We start from the raw sequence: 26,859 nt of genomic DNA, 5'->3' as shown, positions 1-26,859 counted from the left end.
AATAGTGTATAAAATATTGCCGACTTTCAGTTATACATATTGTTCAAGACATTGCGATATTTCAACAGGATTACTAGGATTTGATCATGTGATATTTTTACATTTTACAAAATACACAGAAAGGTGATAAATGTTTAAACACTTGCGAATGAGGCACACATCAAATAATATTGATGACCGTAACTGGGATGTCACAAAGAAAAATAATAGACCAACATCATCCTTTCATAAACTGATGAAAATTCGATTTGCTATTACTAACATTAATTTAAAAAATTCAAAATTGTGCTGTCCACATATTAAAGAAGTTGGCAAAATATATTTCTTTGCATTGGAAGAACTGTTCCGTATCTAGGTCTAGTGTATACATCGTTTGAATTGCATCAACTTGAAAATACATAAAGAAATAAATGCAAAATCTGTGATTTACCTGGAGCAATGATATAAATAAATTTCTATCTTCTTCCCAGGATTTACTGATGCTAATGTACAGGAAAAAGTACTGATTGTTTGTCCGAACATTGAGACCTGTGCTATTTTTAGATAGCAGACATTGTCGGTGACGTCACAGATCCTTACATATGAGAGAGCGCTATTAGCTATAGCCGCCGCGTAGCTTGACATTTTTTCTCGAAAATTGAAGGATATCATTTCGGGAGCAAACATTGTTCAATTTATTTACAAAGCACGCCTTTTTACAGTGATATTTATAATATACCAGCTGTACGTGGAGTCCATCATTCTTGTTTTGGGTACTATTTCGTCAAATTCAATGAATGTTCTCGGAAAGTACAAGGATTTCAGCCTTAAAACAGGTATCAAAATAAATCGGAAGTAAAGCCGCATATGATAGAATGCAAACCGACAAAAACAAAAATTATTAAGTACTAGATTACCTTGTTTTTATGAAAAAATCGGCTCTTCTAGACGCCATTTTGTCCGTGTCACCCGACAGTTTGCGTCACGTGATTCCCCGCCGTGTATAACATCTTTAGAATCCCATGTGGCCTATGGTGATGATACGGTCTTAGTATTGGCGGTAAGGTCCAATATACAACGCTGGACCATTGATAGACTAGCTTCTCTTTAGCATAATAAGCTACTGTGTAGCTACTGTGCAGTACCATGGAGGTAATATAGAGATGGAGTGCGGACGAAGGCACTTCAAAGGTACACTGTGCGGCACCGCGGCTTTGTTATCCTCTGATAAATACCTGTCAATCAGTAGTAACTAGGTGTTAGTCGCATATCATGTTCCTTACGGAGTTTATCGAGTGAGACCCGATGAACAACCGGAATAGTCCGATAATGGGATCGGGATGTTCCGATATTTTCCGTTTAGTAACTACCTGACACTTCAAATACACATTCTGACGTGTTTTGGAAATATAGGATTGACATCTTGGCAATTAAAGTTGACGAAATACACGCATTTTCATGTCATCCACGGTCATGCAATTATACCTGATTTGCATCGAATTTGTTCTTTTTGGAAAGACTTTATTGTAAGTGTTACTTATGGCAAATAATGATTACGAAAGCTAAGGTTTTGGAGGGATGTTCTTTTCCAATGAATTAATTCAAGTAACAGGGATGTGGAGTAGTGATTCTGACAATGACTAGCCACATTGTCCACGTGAACACCCAAACGATAGAGAAATGATTAATTGCGAACATGTAAAATGCGAATTTGAATGGCGGCACTATTCCTGTGCCAATTTGAAAGCTGAAACTATACCGGAGAGTCCCTGGATATGTCCAGAATGTAAAGACAAGAAAGATATGAAAACGAAATTTCACTTTATAATAAATGACCTCCAGATCGTGCGACAAAATTGTAGAAAAATGTTTAACTGTAACAGTGAGATTTTACACCAGCTTCGAATCTGCGAAATGAATCAAATAATCGAATAAATAAAAAGATATATAGATAAATACACGAAGAAGGTGTTTGGTAACTGAATAACTATTTAAATAAATAAAATTTAAGTTATATGAACGACTTACATAAGCTTGTAATCAAGACCAATTATGTAAAATATGCAGTCTAATACATGGTCGTTATTTAAAATGCTCACAATTGCTCACGTTTTTAATACCCAGTAAATGAAAATTTGATACCTTATCTTTAATTTAGCATGTCTACATTTTTTAGGAAATTTTAGGAAACCTTAAAGAATTTAGTTTAAAATGACTATATAGAAAACTATATGTGCTTACTTTAATGAGTCACTGTTATCTGAAGAATTACAATATCACAGAAACGCATGCTTTAAGAAGTAGTACATTTATTCTACCGATGAATCCCCCGCAGTGCGCATTGTTTGTATTAATTAGTTGCAAAATGTGACACGTGCGCATATGTCACCCACAACTTCCGTTTTGTTGAAACTTTGATGCATCTGCTGATTTACGATAAAACCGCGGTGCCGCACAGTGTGTTCAAAGGATTATGTTAATTACATGTGAAATGGTGATAATTAAGTTACTGCGGTGATATATCTCGTAGGATTCTGAAAGGAGCTCAGCAAGGAACAACATGTGGTATAATAAATAATTATCACCAATTATCTCGTCCGCACTCCATCTCTATATTACCTCCATGGCAGTACACAGATTGCATGTGATATTTCTCACTTTTATAGCAAACCAGTTCTCACCTTTATAACGAGTTTAGAAAGCCTGATTAAAGTAGGGCTAAACAAACAAAGTGATAAGATACAACAGTATGTTTATTTTTTAAAAGCATAAAGGTATAGATTATTGTCACCAGTAATGATTGTGTAAATATTACCCGAGACTGCTTCAATAGTTTTGTGAGACCAGTAAATTCATTTTGGATGGTACGGCATTGACGGAGTTTATATCAAACAAATATTACTTCCTGTTTTCGTTGTTGTTTTTATTTTTGGGAAAGGAAACTTGGCAATTTTACAATGACAAATATTTCTATATTTATCGTATAGGTATAGTCCTTTCATTAATTTCCAAGAGATATTTATCTTCCAATTTCAGTCGCTAAGTCACATGGCTATGATTCTTAATGAAACTATGCTTATCGTCGCACCACGTAATTTTACGCACACCTATTTCGACGCCATTTTTGTTTTGACCTCGTTTTCGACTAACTTGGGGTTTCCGATGACGTAGTTACTCGGTGTAATGACAGAAAACATCATGGTTAATTTTACCGTTAAAAAAGTTGGAAAGTTCAGGATTTGAAGAAATTTATCAACTTACATTTACCCTATACATGATTTTTAATGTTTGTACTAATGCAAATTTTCATCCATTTTAAAAACGTCCCTGTGGAAGCTTAGATTAAAAAAGTTACTGGAAATTTTGTTGTACGTCTGCAGCCGACTTTGGTGCTATCAAGGTCACATCACTGCCATGTGACATCTGTAGTCGCACTATTTTATGTACTGTTTTGGAATGTGTACGCATTATATATCAATGCGATCATTACTACTCACTTCATTTTTTTTCTCTTGTCAAGTAGGCTGCGAACACTGGGTTCATCTAAAGTTTTGTATAAAACAAAATGTGCCCAATTTCTCAGTAAACACTGCAGTCCAGAAAAATGAAAGAAAAAACATCAGACAGTGTGTATTAAAAAAGCACAGAGATGATTTATGTTCTTAGCACCTTATGTTCATGAATGTTTAAATGTTTTCAGATTTATTTATATCATTTGGCCTTAATATTGATTATCTACTTGCATCTGCTTTTGTGTCAAGTTTTATTGCATCGTCCATGACAGTTATGGTGTAGCACATTACTTACAGTGATTGCACAAATATTTAAGCCAATCAAAAGCTTCGTAACAAGTATCATGTAAGATGCGTCGAAATAGGTGTGTTAGAAAAAAGTATGGCCGACCACACTAGTTGTTGTTTACCTTTTGATTTCTGGCAGTCAGTTGTTTAGAATAAGATGTTTTTGATATGATTCAATGCATAAAAGGTTTGTGCACATGCAACATCTAATAGAGTCACGTATGTTACTGAATAAAAAAGCGCGGCCATGTTGCTTGTTATGTGCGTCGAAACTGGTGAGTCTGGGATATTCAAACAGACGGGTTGAATATGAGCAAGAATCCCAAGATAATTTATTAGTTAATCATTTTATTCCATTGTTTAAACAAGGGCTGAGTCTAGCTTTGTTTGTGTAACATAATTCTATTTTTTGATCGTTTATTAACTTATTTGTGTTCATTTAAAGTAACTTGCCCAATCTTCAGTGCGAAAAATTTGTGCTAGATAGTATCACCAGGTGGTATAGTTAGTTAAAGCTTCTGTTCTCTTAGAAAATCTGATCACATGTATTGATATGCTGCCATTTATTCATTGTTGTCAAGGTAGATAATCTGTCTTCTGTTTATGCCAAATTTATCCTTGGACCTGGGCAGTGATTAAAGCTCAAAGATGGTTAAAAAGGACTTAACAAATTAAATTTTAAAAACAGGAAGTTACTGTACAGGTTTAGGGCTGGATATTATCGTCTGAAAAAAAACAAAACACAATACATTATCAATATATTTGGAAACGATACAAATGTTTTCAAATACATGACTTTTGCTTTTATATTGAATCCTTAAATATGTTAATAGTTAAGTTATATATGTTCTTTAAATTCAATAAAATTGAACATGTTTGTTTATTTATAAAACTTTTAAATTATTAATTGGTTGTTATGTTTTCAGTGATGTCTTAAAGTTGACTTCAAAAATATAAATTTAAATGATACTTTCTTTCATGCAAGGAGCAATTATGAGCATCTTCGTCATAATTCCATATTTGTTACATTGATCAATGGAAATAGATATTTCAGTTATTCTAAACTATTTTCACCTTCTATATTTATAATGATCATTTGTGAAATTGTCTGAAAGTGTCAACAAAATTTAGAACACAGGTCATTGACAATATTTAGCTGACTCTCATTTCCAGGGATCAGTTTTCAGATTGATGCACGAGATGTTTTCTCAAGAAATGAAAGTGAGATGAAATAAACGTATCACCTGTCGATTAGTAAGACTAAGACAAAATATGAAGCTTTGAAAGATCAAAGCGCAACTTTCCTCCAAAATAATTTGTTTTTGAATTTTTCAGTGATTGAAGACACAAATGCTGCAGTCATTTAACCTTGACAGTATACCTGATGATGCATTGTTTGAATCAGGGACTGAAGGTTGGAATCAGAACTCATCACAAGGGTCTTCTGTTACCAGGCAACATACATTGGGAGATAGAACAAATACAATGACTCTACAAAACCAGGAAGAAACTAGAAATATGCCTGGAATTGGAACTCAGGGGCATCAGAGAATAAACACTGAAAGACAAGACAGCAGGAGGCAACAGGTTGGCTTTATTGCAACTTAATTCAGCTTTAACTGTATTTGATAATTTATAATATTGTAAGAAAATGCAGAAATATTTTTGGATGATATAATGGCAGTTAGTTAGACAATGCCAGGCATTTATTTGTTCTCAGAACATATTGAACAGTGCACATGAAATGGAAAATAGATGAATGAATTTTAGATGACATTTAAATGAGTTAGCATAATGAACACTTGATTCAGTGTTAAAAGAATTGTTAGTGAAAGCTCTTTATGCCCCCACATTTATGTATAGTGTTGCTGCTGCCCGTACATCCCAAAATCTTGTGTGTCCAACTTCTCCCACATTATCATGATTATTAATATTACCCTGATCTCTAGGTCACCCGGTCAAATCAAAGGAAAAGCTTGTGAACACTCTAGAGGCCAGAGTTGTGACTCAATCTTTATGAAACTTGGTCAGAATGTTTTGCCTTGACGATCTCTAGGTCAAGTTGGAAACTGGGTCATGTGGGGGTCAAAAACTAGGTCAGTAGGCCAGATCAAAGAAAAGTCTTGTTAACACTCTAGAGACCACAATTTAAGTTTGAAACTCATGAGAATTGATCAGAATATTTGTCTTGATGACCTCTAGGTTAAGTTGAATCTTGGTCATGTGGGGTCAAAAACTAGGTCACCCGGTCAAAGCAAAGGAAAAGCGTATGAACATTTTAAGGCCATAGACTAATGATAGTTGTGACTCAGTCTTTACAAAACTTGGTCAGAAACAGGGTCATGTGGGGTCAAAAACTAGGTTGCTGGGCGAGATCAAAGGAAAATCTTATTAATTAACACGCCAGAGTCCACAGTTTAAGTTTGAAACTCATGAGAATTGTTCAGAATGTTTGTTTCTTGATGACCTCTAGGTCAAGTTTGAATCTGGGTCATGTTGGGTCAAAAACTAGGTCATCGAAAAGCTCGATAACATTTTAGAGGCCCATTTATGACCATACATGTATCTTCATGAAATTTTATTTGGTCAAAATGTTTATCTTGATGATAGTCGAATTTCGAATCTGGGTCATCTGGAGTCAAAAACTAGGTCACCTGTTAAAAGAAAAGGAAAACCTGTGTGTGCAATAGGGGCTGCATTTTTTCATTTGAAGTGCATGAAACTTTGTCAGAATGTTTGTCTGCATGAAATCTCGGATTAATTTTTTTGGGGTTGCATGGTGTTAAAAACTAGGTCACCAGGTCAAATCAAAGAATAAGCATGTTTACACTTTAGGGGCCACATTTTTTATTCAATCTTCATAAAACTTGGTCAGAATGTTTTTTATCACAATATCTTTGATGATTTCAAATCTGGGTCACGTGGGGCCAAAAACTAGGTCACTAGGTCAAATCTAAGGAAAAGCTTGTATACACTCTAGAGGCAATTTTTTTGCTCCAATCTTCTTGAAACTTTGTCAGAATGTTTGTTTTCATGGAATCTTGGACAAGCTTGAATCTGGGTAATGTGGGGTCAAAAGCTATGTCACAAGGTCAAATCAGAGAAAATACTTGTTTACACTCAAGAGGCTGCATTTTTGGTCCAATCTTAATGAAGATTGGTCAGAATAGTTGTCTCCATGAAATCACTAGGACAAACATGTTTACACTGTTATGGTGTGTTTCTCAGGTCAGCGACCTTAGGCCATCTTGGTCCTCTTGTTTCTAGCATTATTGCCCTTTCTTAATTTCACAAAATAGGCCATGGTGAAAAAATTTGGTGTGGTTAACTGCTCATAAACTTTCCAAAGCTGCTCAGATGCACAATCTTATCAGATAAAATTTGCTTCATGTGAAGATGGTCTGTACTAAAAACTTTGCTAATTAGAGGATGGTGCAGTATGTGGGGGCATCCATGTCCTATGGACCTGGACACAATTCTGGTTTTAGGTCTATAATTATTTATGTGGCTTGGCTGCCATGCAAAGTACAGAAAATGACATGCAGTGGCTGTATTTGCTTATAAATATATATAAAATCCTTTTTTAGCTCCACTATTTGGAGAATAGCAGTGCTATTCTACCCGCGGCGCCCCAGCATCGGCGTGTCCTTTCTTGGTTAAAGTTTTTCGGCAACCTTTGTTTTTTTGTCATATCTTTGTTAGCTCCACTATTTGGAGAATATGGGTGCTATTCTACTTGCCCCGGCGTCTGCATGTCACTTTCTTGGTTAAAGTTTTTTGGCAACCTTTGTTTTTCTGTCATGTCTTTGTTACTATTGCTTAAAGTAGAGGTTTCTTATTCAGACATAAATTTATTTTACTGTCAAATCGCCGATTAGTGGAGCGTGCTGTCTTACGGACTGCTCTTGTTTAATTTGATAATGGGTTTGAGAACTAACACACTAATGTCCTAGACCTACATGTTCAGTAGAGATATAAATGATAGTCAATCCATTACATGTGTCCCTCTCTTTCTTTGAGTATTTTTTCCTGATACTAAACATGGTCATATTGTGATAATGTGCATATTACAATAGCTTCTGTCATATTCATTATTTCTGTGAGATCAAAGGTCAGGTAGTTAGTAAGGTGTGTCCTCTCATAGCATTTTAAACCTCGAGATCAATTTTTGTAAAAGTCTTGGCTTAAATCATTAAAATGTTTTCACATAAAAGCAGTTTGTAGATTGTAACATTAAGCTGCGTAGGTTTAAAGTCAAGGTTTACAGCAAAATGAGGCAGAATATCTTGTCTGCTTCTATCTTTTTACTCCCATGAAAGATTACACAAATGTAAAACATTGTTCTTTACTTTTAAATTGCTTATTTTGCCAATGTGATTTTTGCTCTGAAATCACAGAAGGAAAATAGATCTAGCTTTGTTAAAAAAAAGAAATCAGTTTCCTGCAGAAGTAAAAATTAAAAAGAAAAATAGGTGGGACAATTTTGATGGGTCAATTAGCAGGTAAGAACCAGGACACCAAAAAATATTGCAGTGATAAATTGCAAAGGATGGTTGTTGTTGATACAATTTATTTCAAGTAAAATACACTATCATTTATCTTTTTAATAGGTGTTTCAGCCAGTTACCAGATCCTCAAGTCCCCCAGAAGCATTGTTAGCAGTGTTTGATGCAAGCAGTGATCAGGTACAATCCCATTCGACTGTGTCCAGGCAAGAGCTTGGAAATGGTGGGGCAAGAGCAAAAACTACCAAGAACAAGGAAAACAGGAATAAAAATTCTGCCATTAAAAGGAATGGATTTGTTGTGAATGCAAATAATGAGGACAGATCTAGGCGAGTGCAAAGTCAGAATAAAACTTTTTCCCCAGACTGGGAACCACATTTGCAGTTAAAGCGTTATGATGACGAGGATGACTTGACTGGTTCTGACACAACTTGTAGGAAAGTTGTGAATCAGTCTAAACAGAGAAAGCAGAACATAAATAAAAATGCAATGAAAAATCAAACTGTCCGGGTACCACAATCTGGTAACATAAATAATGATTCCTTAATGAGTCTTGCTAGCATACCATTACCAGCTGGTTTAGATCCAGTTTCAAATCCGAGAAATATAGACCATATTTACCTGAAAAATGTTACTAATCCACAGCAGAATAGAGAAGTTGCTCCAGAGAATGATCTTGAGACAGATTTCTTTTCTGTTCATCATAAAGATAATAGCAAAGTGCAAAATGCTAGTCAAAAGATATTGGATAAGCCAAATATTTCGCAGATTCATAATAATCTATGGGATGAGCAGAATAAGGAGAAAAACAGGGGGAACCAAAATATAACACATATAAGAATGGATCAGCCTAGGAATAATACAGTACAAGTTGTTCAGAATATGCCACAGGAGCGTAGCACAACTGTTTTGAAGTTGACAAATCCTTTGTCATTGCCAAGGGCACTTTCTGATTCTGGATTGAAAAACGCTAGTATACCGGTGGTAGTTCCTTATGAACTTAGTAGCTCTGCGGATAATTTAATGCAGATGAATAGCACTTCTGCTAGTGCAGGCTCGTCACCGCACAGTCTGGTATCAACAGTATCCTTTAACACTTCTCCAACCTCAACTCTAGCAAATTCTTTGATAACAGACCCGTTGAATTTGAGTGACAGTTTGTCTTCAAATCTTTCATCCAATATTCTTTTTGGTGATGGAGTTTCTAATGACTATTTATATGCTCAGAAGTTGCAGCAAGAATATGATCGCGAAAATGAAGCATTGCAGCGTCGTCGACAATACGACATTCTCCCAGATCAAAGAGCATATCTCATTCCTGCAGAAGAGCATTTTAACCAACAGCTGTCGCACATTCCTGCTCCAAGTGCAGGCGATCAGTATAATTCACAAGATTTTATAACCGCGAATGAATATCAAGTAATGAACGACAGTCTGACAAATGACATTGAGCCTGTCTATGATCCACAAGAAGATGACAGAGTACCTCAAAACCACGATCCAATCTATATTCCCCTTGAAAGCGAAGTGGAAACTGTCCAAGAAACTGAAGAGGATGTAGAAGAAAATGCTAGACCTGGCAGGTCTGAGGTAGTTATTCCACAGCAAATACAGGCTGATGAACAATATCCAGAGACATTTCCTTCCAGAGAACCTATTGTTGTCAGATATGATGAAGGTATTCTGTTTTCATTTGTTTCTTAACACTAATACTATTAGATACAGGGTTTGTTGGTGACTAAATATGGAAAAGAGTCTATATGTAGAAGCTAACAAGATGTATATTCTGTATTTTGTTGCCAACAACGGTTTACCCCTTGCCCTGCTAAATTTCTAAAATCAACTTGTTCATCTTTCAGTTTGGACCGTACTATTAGCTGTTAAAAGGGGTGCATACCAAAAAGATAGTGACTGAACAGCGAACAGTGCAGATCATGATCAGACTGCACAGATTTGCAGGCTGATCTTGATCTGCATTGGTCGCAACTTTAGGCAGAATCAGTCGTGTCCAGCATGATAAGGGTTAATGCTTTTACCTTGCTGCAAACTCTACTTGTATTACTATAAGAGTTTGGACATTACTAATTACTGTGAAATTCCACAATTTTGATAAAACTGGCAAGTTTGTGAGGACACAAATTTGTGGATTTCAACTTTTGAACATAAAATAAATGAAACGTTTACATGTTTATTGTGATTAAATTTGAAATTTATGGATTGACTGAATCACGGAATCCAGGACATGAAATTTAGTCCCCGAGAATGTTAATGATTTCACAGTGAATTGCAATCTATATCTGCTAGTAACTTACCATAATGGAATTACTAACGCAGTAAGTTCCATATTGGGTAAGCATGAGACATCTGTTGACCAATAGAAATGCCAAAAACTTGTGAACTTGAAGTTGGGATAGTATCTAAATAGGTTTGAGATTGTTATAGATATGAATGAAAATACCTATTAGACTTGAATGTTATTAGGCTGTTGAGAGTCTGTCAAGATTATTATGGTTTTAGCAGTCCTGAATTTTGCTTTAATTAAAGAGATAGTGTCCAGTCATCGGTCTTTTAACTTATTGTGGAGTTACATACTTGCCAAAGGGTTCTTACCATAATTGTTTCAAGTTATAGGTCATGAAAAGCAGAAATATTGCACAATTACTTCATGACAAAACATCCAGAAGCATTGTATATTGACTGTCCAAAATAGCGTAACTCCAATACAGTCTAAACAAACAGATTACTATTTAGCCTGTTAAATTTCTATGATAGACTGGTCCATCATACCATTTATTATTCAAAGGGGTGTTCACTAAAATCTTACTGACTGAATCTGCCTAAAGACGTGCAGGCTGATCTTCGTCTGCACTGGTCACAAAGGCAGTATCACTTTCCACCAGCAGGCTAAAGGTACAACAGTTTTTTTTCTAACCCAATTTTAATTTTCTGCTCTATTTAGGATCTGACAGAATTACTCAACCAGAGCACTCACCAGAGATGTCTGACTCTCTAGTAGCACGAGGTGGTGCCAAAAGGCAATCGTTGGGACATTTAGATGATGCAGAGTATGCAAGGAGAATACAGGAACAGCAAGATGAAGAGTTTGCTAGAATGCTTCAGGTACATGTTAACCCTTACCCTGCTAAATTTCTATAATGAACTTGTCCATCTTTCAGTTTGGACAGTACCATTAACTGTTAAAAGGGGTGCTTACCAAAAAGATACTGACTGAATGGCGAACAGTGCAGATCATGATTTGACTGCACTGGTCGTAAACTCAGAATCAATTGTGTCTAGCATGATAAGGTTCAACACTTAATCGTTTATAAGTATGTTGCATTATTGTGGGCGTGTTCGGGTCCATATCTTTGTTCAATCGACCGAGATTTTTTTCAAATAACTTGGCATGAATTGTGTACCACAGTAAGACGACGTGGCAATGCGCAAGATTCCCAGGTCCGTTAGCTCAGAAGGTCACAGGTCACACTTAACGTAAAGGTAGTGCATTGATGGGCGTGTAACGTCCATATCTTTGTCATCGATGGATGCGATTTTCAAACAACTTGGCATGATGAATGTGTTATCAAGTAAAAACGACTGTGCAGTGCGCAGCCCAGGTCGTAGTCTCAAAGTCAAGGCTTCATACTTAGACGAGAGAGCATATGTTTTTGACCGTCTGTCAGTCTGTCGGTCTGTCAGCTGTCCGCAATTTTCGTGTCCGGTCCATATCTTTGTCGTCGATGGATGGATTTTCAAATAACTTGGCATGAATGGTGTACACAGTAAGACGAGTGTCGCGCGCAAGACCCAGATCCGTAGCTCAAAGGTCAAGGTCACACTTAGACGTTAAAGGATAGTGCATTGATGGGCGTGTCGGGTCATATCTTTGTCATCGATGGATGGATTTTTCCAATTAACTGCTGAATGTGTACCACAGTAGACGACGTGTCGCGCGCAAGACCCGGTCCGTAGCTCAAGATCAGGTCACACTTTAGACGTAAAGGATAGTGCATTGATGGGTGTGTCGGTCATATCTTTGTCATCGATGGATGGATTTAAATAACTTGGCATGAATGTGTACCACAGTAAGACGATGTGTGCGCAAGACCCAGGTCCGTAGCTCAAGGTCAAGTCACACTTGACGTTAAAGGTCATTTTCATGATAGTGCATTGATGGGTGTGTCCGGTCCATATCTTTGTCATTCATGCATGGATTTTAAAATAACTACCTATGAATATGTGGCACAGTAAGACGACGTGTTGCGCGCAAGACCCAGCTCCATAGGTCAAAGGTCCTAATCTCTAACATCGGCCATAACTATTCATTCAAAGTGCCATCGGGGGCATGTGTCATCCTATGGAGACAGCTCTTGTTGTACTGTTGTCATCCAACTATGATCTCAGACTACCAGTACTCTTTTTTTTTTTTTACTCGAGTAAAGTAGTTGGAAACACTTTTTCAGAAGACTGCTCAAAAAAGGGTGGAGGAGTGGGTGGGGAGTGGAAATGGACATAAAAAAATTGTTCTTTTGTTCGATTCTTAAGAATTTTACTTTTGAAGTATAATGACTGTCCAAAAAATTAAGCAGAATCCAAAATAAGTCTGTTAATATATTTTCATTGACAGGAGCAGGAAAGTGAGGATGATCATCACCATAGCAACATGGTTAACCTAGCTACCAACTTTGAGCAAAACAATACCCGTAGAAACTATCAGCCATTGCATACCAGATTTGGTCATACTTGGACCAACAGACCATTGAGAGTGGGTCCGGTATGTAGATTTTAACTTAATTTACGTGCATTTGTTAAAATTTAATGCACAATTACTTTTATGGTGAGATAAAAACAAAAATATATACAAAATAAACAGTTCCCTTTTGGATCTCTAGAAGTGTTAATCTAAAAGGAAAGTTTGATTTGTCGGGTGTTAAGTCACATGAACACAATTTAATTTAAATGGTATCTTTTCTGCTTAAAATTGCGGATGTAAACTATGTGTGCCTGTAGATATTATTTCAGACATAGGTGGGCTACCAGGGTTGAACCACAAACCTTACTTTAGCTAGCCATTTTGCTTCCATACAGGAAAGAATTTTACTTCCTTTGCATAATTTTGAGTGCACAGCAGTGAGGGAAGTGGGTCACAGAGGCCCTGTTTAAAGGAAAGGATTGCCAGATGGTAAAGTTCATCCAGGAAGCTAAATGCAGCTCCAAAACACCGTGGTGTGAGTTGTTGAGAACGTCTTTTTCAAGATTTTTTTTGTATTTTAAAGAACATAATTGAGCCATGCCATGAGAAAACCAACATAATGGGTTTGCGACCAGCATGGATCCAGACCAGCCTGCGCATCCGCACAGTCTGGTCAGGATCCATGCTGTTCGCTTTTAAAGCCTACTGCAGTTAGAGAAACCATTAGCGAACAGCATGGATCCTGACCAGACTGCGCGGATGCGCATGCTGGTCTGGATCCATGCTGGTCGCAAAGCCACTATGTTGGTTTTCCCATGGCACGGCTCGTATCAGTATACACTGTATTCAGCTTTGATTCTTGTACAATATTTGATTACTGTTTTTAGCCAATTGGTGGTGCAGCAAACAATGTTGCGGACAGTCGTGTACGAAGTCGGAACACCTGGGACCGTCCATTATTGCAGAGGCAGGACGACAGTGAATTTGCATATCTCGATAATGTCCACAGTCTTTCCATAAATGAAGGTAAATATTTGCCTTTTACTTTCCAAATGCTCAGTCTATTACAGATTCTTCAGCACAATATTATAGAAAAATGAGCTGCACCATAAGAAAACCAACATAGTGCATTTGCGACCAGCATGGATCCATGTTCGCTTTCAGAGCCTATTGCAGTTAGAGAAACCATTAGCGAACAGCATAGATCCTGACAAGACTGCACAGCTGCGCAGGCTGGTCTGGATCCATACTGGTCGCAAATACACTATGTTGGTATTCTCATGGTGTGGCTCAAATAGTTCTTAGGTCTTTATCGCCAAATGTTTTAGGTGGTTCAGATGACCAGATATTTCAGTTATGCTGGCTTATAGGCAGACAGAGACATGGCTTTAGATTAAAAAAAAAACCTGAGGCAGACAACTGTCTACATAGTAAGGTATCTATATACTTAAATTTACAGGCAAGTAGAGACATAGCTATACACTACAAGAAACTTTGAAGCAGACATTTCAACGTAGGTCTTAGGGTAATCTCACATGAATTATACATTTGTACTTGCTTTGCTTTGTATTTTCTTTACTACAAAGACACCTTAGCATCTATGGATGCTGTGCTTGTAAAAGTTCATTTTAGAGTGCAGCTGTAAGAATGTTAAAAAACTGTGTTTGCCTCTGTCAATGGTTCAGTGCTGTTTGTATAATGAAGGAGGTTTCTTTAAGTAAGTACTGGGTAACATAATTAATGAGAATATGTGTAACAGTTTACTAATAACTTCTACCTCAGGTTATGACATTCCTCCGGGACAGGATTACTATTACCGTTACCAAAATGATCCAGATTACATGTTGGATGAGAATGGAGAAGACAGGCTAATCAGTATCAACGTAAGTGTAATGTTTATATTATATATACGGTTATATTCATCCTTTTCATGGACTATTTATACACCACAAATGGTAATTTAGGACAGTATATTGGAGCCTGACTTCTGTGAGTTTTTCATGCAGTGGGTTTTGTAAAGTTAGTGAAGTGAACTACTTTTAAAAGAGTTGCAATGAAACCTCATACAAATTTTCAATGAAGCTTTTAGGTTTGTAAGTTATTATTAAGTGGAAGGTCTTCAATTAGTTAAGTGGAAGGGCTTCAAATAGTTAAGTGGAAGGACTTCAAATAGTTAAGTGGAAGGGCTTCAAATAGTTAATTGGAAGGGCTTCAAATAGTTAAGTGGAAGGGCCTCGAATAGTTAAGTGGAAGGGCTTCGAATAGTTAAGTGGAAGGGCTTCAAATAGTTAAGTGGAAGGGCCTCAAATAGTTAAGTGGAAGGGCTTCGAATAGTTAAGTGGAAGGGCTTCAAATAGTTAAGTGGAAGGGCTAGAAGGGCTTCAAATAGTTAAGTGGAAGGGCTTCGAAAATAGTAAAGTGGAAGGGCTTCGAGGAACAGTTAAGTGGAAGGGCTTCGAAGAACAGTAAAGTGGAAGGGCTTTGAGGAACAGTTAAGTGGAAGGGCTTTGAATAGTTAAGTGGAAGGGCTTCGAATAGTTAAGTGGAAGGGCCTCAGATAGGTAAGTGGAAGGGCTTCGAATAGTTAAGTGGAAGGGTTTCGAATAGTTAAGTGGAAGGGCTTCGAATAGTTAAGTGGAAGGGCTTCGAATAGTTAAGTGAAAGGGCTTCGGGCTTCGAATAGTTAAGTGGAAGGGCTTCGAATAGTTAAGTGAAAGGGCTTCAAATAGTTAAGTGGAAGGGCTTCGAATACTTAAGTGGAAGGGCTTCCAATAGTAAAGTGGAAGGGCTTCTAATAGTAAAGTGGAAGGGCTTTCAATAGAATAGTGGAAGGGCTTCAAATAGTTAAGAGAAAGGAATAGTTAAGTGGAAGGGCTTTGAATAGTTCAGTGAAAGGGCTTCAGATAGTAAAGTGGAAGGGCTTCAAATAGTTAAGTGGAAGGGCTTCGAAACGTTAAGAAGAAGGGCTTCAAGTAGTTAAGTGGAAGGGCTTCCAATAGTTAAGTGGAAGGACTTCAAATAGTTTAGAAAGGAATAGTTAAGTGGAAGGGCTTTGAATAGTTCAGTGAAAGGGCTTCAGATAGTAAAGTGGAAGGGCTTCAAATAGTTAAGTGGAAGGGCTTTGAATAGTTCAGTGAAAGGGCTTCAGATAGTAAAGTGGAAGGGCTTCAAATAGTTAAGTGGGGCTTCAAATAGTTAAGTGGAAGGGCCTCAAATAGTTAAGTGGAAGGGCTTCAAATAGTTAAGTGGAAGGGCTTCGAATAGTTAAGTGGAAGGGCTTCAAATAGTTAAGTGGAAGGGCTTCAAATAGTAAAGTGGGGCTTCAAATAGTTAAGTGGAAGGGCTTCAAATAGTTAAGTGGAAGGGCTTCGAATAGTTAAGTAGAAGGGCTTCAAGTAGTTAAGTGGAAGGGCTTCAAATAGTTAAGTGGAAGGGCTTCAAATAGTTCAAGGAGCTGTCATTAGCTGTTGTTTATATTTAACTTGGATTCATAATAGCAATAAACTACATATGTATTTAGATATGTATTTTTTGTATTATCGTGAAATCACCTATAGTCCTATCTCTGATCATTTGATCAAAAGGATCATTTTCGCTGATGAAGGCATCTTGTAAACGAGAGTGCAGAGGTAGCATCTTCATCAGCACAATAATAGAAGTCTTGTTTGTTCATGTATAGTCAGGGCTCCAGAAATTTTTAAAAAACTCATCTCAAAATTCTGGCTATCTAGAAGACATTTTCCAGACCCAGCCCGAATTTTGGTTATATAAAGTAAAACACTTGATCCCTGTATAAATTCAAAATTGCATAATTTTTGTGATTTAGTCATTACAGTGGTTAGATGTTCACGCAATTTGTTCTTCATTTTAGCGTGATCCGCAGTTACTGGCTACATTGCTGATGACGAGAGCTCCCGACATGATGATACCAAACCACATCGACCTCAATGATTATGAGGCATTGTGGGAACTAGCGGAAAATCTTGGTGAAGTTAGGCGTGTAGGAATGGACGAAAATGATATTTCGTTGTTACCAGTGCATACATACAAAACACCAACTTCCGGGGAAAGTGAAAACAATAAAACAGACTGTTTAGTGTGTTTAAGTGAGTTCAGTGATGGAGAGAGACTGAGAACGCTACCATGTTGCCATATATATCACATTGATTGTATAGATGAATGGCTTAGGGTGAGTAGTCATAAATCTTTAGGCAGACTTTTCCAGCTGGTTTTAAAGATATGAGTGAATAAAGTCATAAAAAAGGGGCATAACTGATCATGAAACTATATTATGCACCTAACCACATGATGTTGATGATGGCTTTTTTTAAGATATTAGATGGAAAGAGTAGAAATAGTTAAAGAGGAGTTCACATCTTGTGTGATGAATGGACAGTATAAACTTTGTATACCTACCAGGTGTTCAACATTTTTCATTTGATTTTATACAAAACGAAAAATGTGCATTTGAATATCATATAAATACAGTACCAGTTTGTTTTTAACTGATGAACAAACACTTTCGAAGCAAGAATATTATAAAGTATTATAAAGAAACTTTAAATTTCGGAATATTTGTTAAGACTATGCATTATGAAATAGATACATAAGTCAGTAACTGTTTAGGATATCAGTATTTAAGTTTTATATTACTTGTTTTTTTTGGGGTTTTTTTTTCAGAGAAATGCAATATGTCCAGTGTGCCGCCAGCCAGCTGTACAAAGACAGTGAAACTGTGATCTTACAACAGAATAACCAAGACATTGCTTCCAAATAATTCATTAATTCTGGAATTAACGCATGTTTTTATGTTGTATACTATCTGAAAAGTGCATTGTGACAGCTCAGTGACAATTGATTGAAATAATCTTACAAAGAATGCATATTTTTCTTGCCTTTGTGGATGTTTCTATCATACATTGAAGTGTACAATAACGACAAATGAGCCGCACCATGAGAAAACCAACATAGTGCATTTGTGACCAGCATGGTTCCAGACCAGCCTGCGCATCTACGCAGTCTGGTCAGGATCCATGCTGTTCGCTTTCAAAGCCTATTGCAATTAGAGAAACTGTTAGTGAACAACATGGATCCTGACCAGACTGCGTGGATGCGCAGGCTGGTCTGGATCCATGCTGGTTGCAAATGCACTATGTTGGTTTTCTCATGGTGCAGCTCAAATATGGAGAATATCAGTTATACACCCATCTCATTTAATCACCTATATCTTAGAAGATAAAGACAATTATATCCTGTCGAAACAGGAAAAATATTGTGTGAAGTATCATTAATTAAGGAAGTGAAGTATAGAATTAATGCCGCAGCAGTGGTGTCATATTGTAAGTGTTAAGAATTAAACTCTTATAGTAAGAAGTATATGAAGTGATAATAAAGTGATTTTTTTCCTTGTTTCATTTGGAAAACCACATTTAAAAAGTTGAGTCGCTTATCCACACACAGATAGGTTGTAAAATGTTTGCCATATTGGTCCTGATATTGTTGTTGACATATTATTGAGTATGGGCATATCTAATACTATCTCCAAATGAAATGAGGTTTACTTGGTAAACATTAGAGGAGATTGGTCCCCTGCTCAATTTGACCAAGCAGGCCAAAGTTTTCTCTCCTCCAAGCCTTTGATTTTATCTAGTAAAAATCTTTAACTGAATTTGTTGACATTAATAGCAAATTAAAAAAAAAATCTGATGATATTTATCACTCTTTTTCTGAAAATTAGAATAATTTTGAAAAAATGTAAGAGGGGATTTTCTTTGCCAGATTTAACACAGGAGGGGGGAGGAAGGGCTTGTCCAGGAGATGTGTCTGTTTTCCTTACTTGGTAGATGTGACTGACTAATGATTGAACAAAAAGTCATGGATTGTTCTATGGTAATTTGAAGAACTGTTTTTAATGTAAGAATTTTTTTGTAAAAATTTAAGAAGTGTCGCTGATAATTTTACAAAAGCACAGTAGATTATTCATGACATTGTTTATCTCAGTATCATGCATCGTTATTGTTCTTCCTTTTGTTTACAACTGCACTTACTTAATTCAGTTCCCAGTTGTATTATAAAGTGTTTGGAAGAAGAAAAACCACTTTTAACATTGCTGAGATAACAGATTGTACAGTGGTATACATGTGTACCAAACACAGAAATACAGAACCTGATGTAAGCTAACCTGGTGCAATTTTTTATTATAGATATGTGCGTTTTGTTGGGTAATATGTACATGTAGTGATGTTTTAGCAATTTTATTTAATCATTGAACTTTTTATATTTATATATAGTTGTTTTGTTTTTTATGACAAGTATTTAAGAATTTTGTTTTAGGTGTTTACATTTATTGTGTCCTTGTTTGATACTGATGAATTAAGTTATCCTGTAAAAAATACAGTTTTTTTTATTCTGCTTATATTTAAAGGCACTGGCCTCCAGATCGTACAACAACAAAAACAGAAAACATTTTTAGGTATCAGGAAATTATTGCTATATTTCTTAAGAAAGCTTTGAAACTTAATTACTGACAGACTATATGTAATGGAAACACATGAGAATGAGTTGTTTTTACTAATTTTTACAGTGAAAATTGAAAAGCGTTTGTAATGCTTAACTCTAGGTAAGTTGCCTTAATCATAAATATCTCTGTTAAACGGTTGTTAAATACACATACCTTCATAGTGTATTGGTAAAGACAGCGGGAAAGTTTTTATTGGCGTGGCGACTCGAGTTCGATTCTTTACTCCAGCATCTTTTTTTTCTTGATTAGGCATTTTTAAGATAGTTTAGAAACAAAAACTCATATTCTAATGTTTGTAATATGACCAAACTACAGTTTTAAAGGAAAATCATTTGTAGCAAAAATCTGGAGGTCAGTGCCTTTAAATACAGAATTCAAGGACTTTCCAAGTATATTTTTCAAGACTACAAAAGACAAAGGAAGAAATTAATTTCATTGTAATTTTGATATTGGTGACAGTATTTAGAATGCCTTAATATCTCTGCTTTAGCTGAAACATATACAGTAAATCTCTGATAGCAAACTTGGATATAATGAAAACTTGGATAAAATGAACAATATTTCATTGTAGTACCTGATTTTTGCCCTCTTTTTTTCAAATAAAGGTCTATGGATACAGACCTGTTTATACTAAAAACTCGGCTATAAGGAACCCATTTTTGAACCAAGGGCAATAATTCATGCAGGAAATTTAAATTATTGCTTATAACGAAAATTTTCAGATATATTTTCATCATTTCACATGAATATTTTTTTCCATAAATCAAAATTAAAGAATTTGAAATGCTTGTTGCTGAAATTAAACGTGTAACACACACCAGATGATTATATAAAAGCGCAAATTACACGTTTTATCACGTTTGATGTAACGGGAGTGAAATAAAGCCTTCACATAAAATTGGTAATACAGTAGTGTCATAAAGCTTTGACATCGAAGTCGTTTATAGAATAGTAGATGTTGGTCAAATTGACTTGTTTATAATAGTTAAAAGATAGTAGGTTTTTTTATGTTTCAACAGGAAAAGCTAACATGTGATAAAAAGAATATTACATTTTTGACTTTCCACGTTAAATTTATTCAACTCGTTGAATAAAATTGATAAAATGCTGGACAGAGCCTCGCATTTTATTATTTTATTCAACTCGTTTAATGAATTCAATATGAAAAGACACTCATGTAATATCCTCAATATATATCAGCTTAGTTTTCTTTATAGCAATTCGATTAATATAAATATATTGTTTCAGAATGTATTTTGTTTAAAAAAACAAAAACAAGACCACTTGAAATGCAATTTTCTTTAATGGACTGGTTATTTCATACAAACTAGACCAGAAATAACTAAAAGAAAACATGATTTTACCACAGAATGTCATTAATATTTATCAAAGAGATTCAACTACACATATGACAAACTGGTAGGTTCAACATCCATGTATAAACAAACTGTTCACTACGCTATACAATCGTCTAAGGTCCGGATGTGTTTGCTATATCCAAGTTTTAATGTACTTCAACAATTTCCTTTATGATCTTTATAAATAATTTTTGCGCATTGATTTATATACAGAAAGAAGGCAAAAACTTTAAAAACACAGCTGTTTTTTCTTAGATATGTGTGTTTCTTTATTGGATGTTATTGAAATTTATGGTGATTTATGTATCAGAAATACACTCAAAGCTCATAATAATCTTGTTTTTCTTAACCTTGAGCCTGTTAGTTTTCTAAAATGGACTGGTCCATCATTCAGATTAAGGAATACCATTTATTATTAGCTTATCTGATTTTTTTGAAAGAAAATGATGAGTTATTATCATCACTTGATTGACGTTGGCGTCGGCGTTGCCTGGTTAAGTTTTATGTTAAGGTCAGCTTTTCTCCTAAACTATCAAAGCTATTGCTTTAAAACTTGCAACACTTGTTCACCATCAATGCCTGACTCTGTACATCAAGAAACATAACTCCATCCTGCTTTTTGCAAGAATTATGGCCCCTTTTGGAAAATATCAGATTTCTTGGTTACGTTTTATGTTTAGGTCAGCTTTTCTCCTAAACTATGAAAGCTATTGCTTCAAAATTTGCAACACTTGTACATCAAGAAACGTAACTCCATCCTGCTTTTTGCAAGAATTATGGCCCCTTTTAGACTTAGAAAATCAGATTTCTTGGTTAAGTTTTGTGTTTAGGTCAGCTTTTCTCCTAAACTATCAAAGCTATTGCTTTAAAACTTGCAACACTTGTTCACCATCAAAAGCTGACTCTGTACAGCAATAAACATAACTCCATCCTGCTTTTTGCAAGAATTGTGGCCCCTTTTGGACTTAGAAAATATCAGATTTCTTGGTAAAGTTTTGCATTAAGGTCAACTTTTCTCCAATTGCTTTAAAACTTGGAGCAGTTATTCACCATTAAAAGCTGACTCTGCAAAGCAAGTACCATAACTCTACATTGCCTTTTTGCAACAATTATGGCCCATTTTTGACTTAGAAAATCATGGGTATGACAATATTTCTATTATACGTAGACAAAAAAAATTAGATGAGCGTCTGCACCCGCAAGGCGATGCTCTTGTTCGAAGGGGTGTTCACTGAAAATTTTTACATAAAACAAGATAAGACTCATATACTTTGATAGTTCCTCTTTGTTCCTTATAGTATCTTTCTCAGTTCAAAATATGTTGGGTTTTTTTGGTGAAAAAATACATAAGGTTACGCTACAAATGATAAAACAAAACTGTAACGAAACATTGTAACTTGTCTTTGAAATGTCATGACGTCCTCCCTGTTTATGGACGTTGATTTGCTATGCTTTGTTTAAATAAGCTACTGTAAGAAAAAAGTGCCATAAAGAAAATCACACATTTGATTTTATTTTTACTTGTTGAATATGGCATGCAAGAAAAAGATTCTATCATTGGCTGTAGTAGCTGATGGGAATATCCGGCTCTCGGATAACGGGATAAACAGTTACCCTCGAGTCGAATATTCCCCATCGCATGTACGACCAATGAAATGATCTTATATTGCTAGATTTCATATGAAAGTTATTGTCCAGCCATTCATAAAGGTGAAATTCCTTTTTAAAATCGGACATCTATTGAAAAGGGTAGGACAATTCGAAATTTTAGAAAAAAGCTTACCACTGAGACAGCTGTTTTAGTGTGTATTTTACTTATTTGGCAAGTTAATTTTTGAAATTTTAATTAATTTCTATAGTTTCTCGAGTGTGAAGTCATTATTTTTTCATTCTAGGTTGAAAAAAGTTAAAAAAGATTATATTACAGAATTAAGGAAAACCAGTTCAAATAGGTGTCTAAAAATAAATATTTTGTTTTCTGTTGCCATGGAAACAGAAGGGCTGCCGCCATTAGTGACAGCTCTTGTTTATATATATATATATGAAAAAAAATCATTATACACCCATTTTGAAAAGCGGACGTATTATGTGATGGTGCATCCGTTCGTCTGTCTGTCCATCTGTCATAATTCGTGTCCGGAGCATAACTTTATAACCATAAAAGGTATTGACTTTAAACTTGGCATATAGGTAGATGGCGATGAGAGAATGCACAGAGCATTTGAACCTGCTCTGTAGGTCAAAGGTCAATGTCACAAATTGAGCTAAAAGGTCAAAACTGTCTTTCATATTTTGTGTCTGGAGCATAACTAAATACTCAGATCCTTATATATAAGTTGCCAGTCCATAATTTGTGCTGCATTACCGGTATGTTGGTCTACTGTACAGAAGATGGGTGGCTCGACCCAGATGCCAATCCATGGGGAAATAATGCCTGGAGAGGCACCTGGTGTCTTCCTCCACCATGAAAAGCTGGAAAGTCACTATATGACCTATAATTGTGTTGGTGTCGTATTAAACCCAACAAAATATACTGTATATGCAAATACTGCATTTGATAACAATGAGATTTGATATACAGAGTTAAGCTGATTTATGTTCATCACATAGATTTTCTTAATGTTTAATGTGGTAGTGTAGGAAAAGAATTTTCTACTAAAATATTGGTAAGTTTCTCCATGCAATGAAAATTCTTTAAGACATATTTTTTTTTAAAGAAATATGGTGGTGGCCTGTTCTACCAAACTAGTGTTCCTAGATTTTGGATCAGTACTCCGCTGTTCACTGCAAGTAACTGAAAACTTTCTCATATAAACAAGGTGGAAGTACAATGGTGTCAAACACATTATTTTCTGTCAAACCGTTACAGAAAATATTCATCTGGCCCCAAAACAAAACTCATAATTCCTTTATTCAAAATCCTGGGTTCAGTGTTATAAAAGTAACTTTGGAAACCTGTCTCAAAACTCCAGTTTCTGATTGGTCGTTTCTGAGCATACATTTGAAAGTAACCAGTAGCAAGACTGTAATCAGAGACTGGTTTCAAAATTAACATTAATAACATTGAACCTACCAAGAGAAAACTGAAAGTAGGAATAAAACAAAATCTTACCCCGCAAGTCTTTAATTTTATAGAACAAGAGCACCGCCAAGCGGGACAATATATGCCCCAAGGGTTACATCAGAGGATGGGAGCAACATTTAAAGAACTTGACTGTTGAAACCCAAAGGACAGGAACAACAAAAAGAAGAAATTCCAAAAGAAAAAAAAAATCTAAGTCCACAAAAAATTCTTACCAGGTAAAGTTATGTCAAAATACATCTAAATATTGGATGTACCATCCATGTTGTACCACAGAAAAGTGGTCTCGGTTTTTCCCTACTGCCAATAATAAAAAAGTTTCAAAATGAGCTATTTATAGTTACAAAAAGGAAAGTAATTAAAAAAAAAATTATTGTAAGAGAACAAAAAGGGATCTGCCAAATAAAAACAAGAGCACTGCAATGCATAGCAATATACACAAAGTAAAGTCATATATGACCTTTGACCCCTAAGTGTGACCTTGACCTTGAAGCGAGTCATCCAAAACGTGCTCTGCATGTCGCCTCATTGTGGTGAACATTTGTGCCAAGTTTCTTTGAAATCCTTCAAGCAGTTCAAGAGTTACAGAGCGGACACAGCAAAGTCATATGACCTTTCACTCCTGTGTGACCTTGATCTTGAAGCTAGTCATCCGAAACAAGCGCTCTGCATGTCGTCTCAGTGTGGTGAACATTTGTGCCAAGTTTCTTTGAAATCCTTCAAGCGTTTCAAGACTTATAGAGCGGACACGAAACACACTCATATGACCTTTGACCCCTAAGTGTGACATTGACCTTGAAATGAGACATCCAAAACATGCGCTCTGCACGTCGTCTCGGTGTGGTGAACATTTGTGTCAAGTTTCTTTGAAATCCTTCAAGGGGTTCAAGAGTTACAAAGCGAACACGAAATTGCTAAAGGACGGAAGGTATTCTTAACCCCTACCCTGCGAAATTTCTATAATGACCTTGTCCATCTTTCAATTTGGACAGCACCATTAACTGTTAAAAGGGGGCTTACCAAAAAGATACTGAATGAATGGCAAACAGTGCAGATCTTGATCAGACTACACGGATATGCAAGCTGATCATGATCTACACTGGTCGCAGTTGCAGAATCAATCATTTCAAGTGACAAGGGTTGACATAATATTATGAAGAGAAAATTGTCCAATGTACTAAAATAATCAAATTATGCAATTAACAAGTAATTATGTCAACATTATAATTATGACACATGCCTCCTTAATTGCTTGACAGAATAACATAGTCCAAAACAGGGTCTTACGTAATTTTTAAACAAATCTGACATGAGATTCCTGATTAAATGAAAATGCCTACTTTATGTTGATGCTGTACATCAAGTTTTATTTCAACTAAAGAAGTCTATAGTGGTCCTTAGTTGCTCACCGAGGCTGACTATTTTACCTAAAATATATGACACACTGAACCATGAATTCTTCAAATTATGTTTAGTATAAATCTAAAGACTTTTTACTTTAAAGCTCTGGAAAAGCCCATAAAAGCAGTCAAGCAGAACCACTTGAATAGATTGGAGAGAGGACCAGTTACAAAGATGCTATAGACCAAGTTTTAGCGACAATCCATCAGTTAGTTCAAGAGGAAAAGTTGTGTTAAGGTTTTTCTATTTTTACCTCTGTTGGCCCCTAAATTCAGTCAGGTGGAACCATTTGAAGCAAACTGAGTGAGGACCTTACAGGCATGCTACAGACACAGTTTGATAAATATCCATCAAGCAGTTCATGAGAGGTATTTCTGTGTTTAGCTCTAATTTTATTAATGGCCCCTTAAATCAGTCAAGTGGAACTATTTGAAAAAATGGAAGGACTTTACATGGCTGCTACAGCCCAAGTCTGGTGACAATCCGTCAAGATCTTCATAAGAAGTTGTTTATAGGCTTTTTTTTCATTTTAAACTCTCGCTGCTCCTAAAATTAGTCAAGCAAAACCGTTTGAACAAATTTGAGAGAGTACCTAAAAGGATGCTACGGTACAGACATTTGGTGATGTTCCATCAAGCAGTTCATGATAGGAAGTCATTTAAAGTTGTTTTTTTTTTCCATTTCAAACTTTTGCGGCCTCCATAATCAGTCAAACGGAACCATTTGAACAAATCCCTTGTAAGGATGCGCTGCAGACCAAATTTGGTGATGGTCCTTGAAGTGGTTAAGGAGAAGAAGTTGTTTTAAAGCTACTTTCCCGCAGTTTGGGTGAAATTTTTCAACATGTTCATTTCCATCAAGTTTGGCATAGAATGTATACATGTATGTGACATTGAAAATGATAAAGTGGGTGAAAATAAAAGTTAGGTATTGGAGAAAATGCAAGAAGAATGTAACTTTTTTTTATTTATTTCAAAAGCGTTGCAACGGTTTACTACCTTCAGCTCAATATCTTTCAAAGAAATTATTTTTCACCTAAAATGTATGGGTTAGTCCCTTTTAGGTATGTTTTTAGTTAGTTCTGGCTGCCTCTTAATCATTGAAGCAGAACAATTTGAACAAATATAGGAGAGGACCTCTTAAGAACGCTACATACCAAGTTAGCTCTGGCAGCCCCTAAAATCAGTCTAGCAAAACCATTTGAACTAGTTGGAGAGAGGTCCTTTCAAGGATCCTACAGACAAAGTTTGGTGTTTTTCCATCAAGCAGCTCATGGGAAGAAGTCGTTTAAAGGTGATTTCCCTTTGTTAAGCTCTGACTGCCCCTAAATTCACTTGACTGCTCCTAGATTCACTCAAGCGTAATATTTGGAAAAGACATAAGAGATGACATTATTAGGATGCTGTGTAACAGACCAACTTTGATGGTGATAACACCAAGCAGTTTATGAGAAAAAGTCGTTTAAAGGTGAAAAGCTTACACCAAATGACAGATGGTGGACACATGCAGCCCCATCACAAT

The 26,859-nt window shown here is 35.9% G+C and overlaps 1 protein-coding gene across 2 annotated transcripts; it reads left to right on the top strand.

The window, feature by feature from the left end:
* Positions 1 to 2,849: 2,849 nt before the first annotated feature.
* On the top strand, positions 2,850 to 22,725 carry LOC123550187 (uncharacterized). 2 transcript variants are annotated; one of them, XM_045338630.2, is made up of 9 exons: positions 2,850 to 2,966; positions 5,115 to 5,366; positions 8,390 to 9,962; positions 11,244 to 11,404; positions 12,912 to 13,058; positions 13,865 to 14,003; positions 14,760 to 14,860; positions 16,849 to 17,166; positions 17,658 to 22,725. In XM_045338630.2, the coding sequence occupies exons 2-9, from the start codon at positions 5,130 to 5,132 to the stop codon at positions 17,706 to 17,708; spliced, it is 2,727 nt and encodes a 908-aa protein (XP_045194565.2). In that variant the 5' UTR covers positions 2,850 to 2,966; positions 5,115 to 5,129; the 3' UTR covers positions 17,709 to 22,725. The 2 variants fall into 2 exon arrangements, with proteins under 2 accessions (XP_045194565.2, XP_045194557.2); XM_045338622.2 differs by lacking the exon at positions 2,850 to 2,966 and adding an exon at positions 4,105 to 4,275.
* The last annotated feature ends 4,134 nt before the right edge of the window (positions 22,726 to 26,859 follow it).

The sequence above is a fragment of the Mercenaria mercenaria genome, chromosome 15, assembly GCF_021730395.1.
Source record: "Mercenaria mercenaria strain notata chromosome 15, MADL_Memer_1, whole genome shotgun sequence".
Taxonomy (NCBI): domain Eukaryota; kingdom Metazoa; phylum Mollusca; class Bivalvia; order Venerida; family Veneridae; genus Mercenaria; species Mercenaria mercenaria.
Note: the sequence above shows the minus strand (reverse complement) of the source record. Positions and strands in the feature narration are given on the sequence as shown.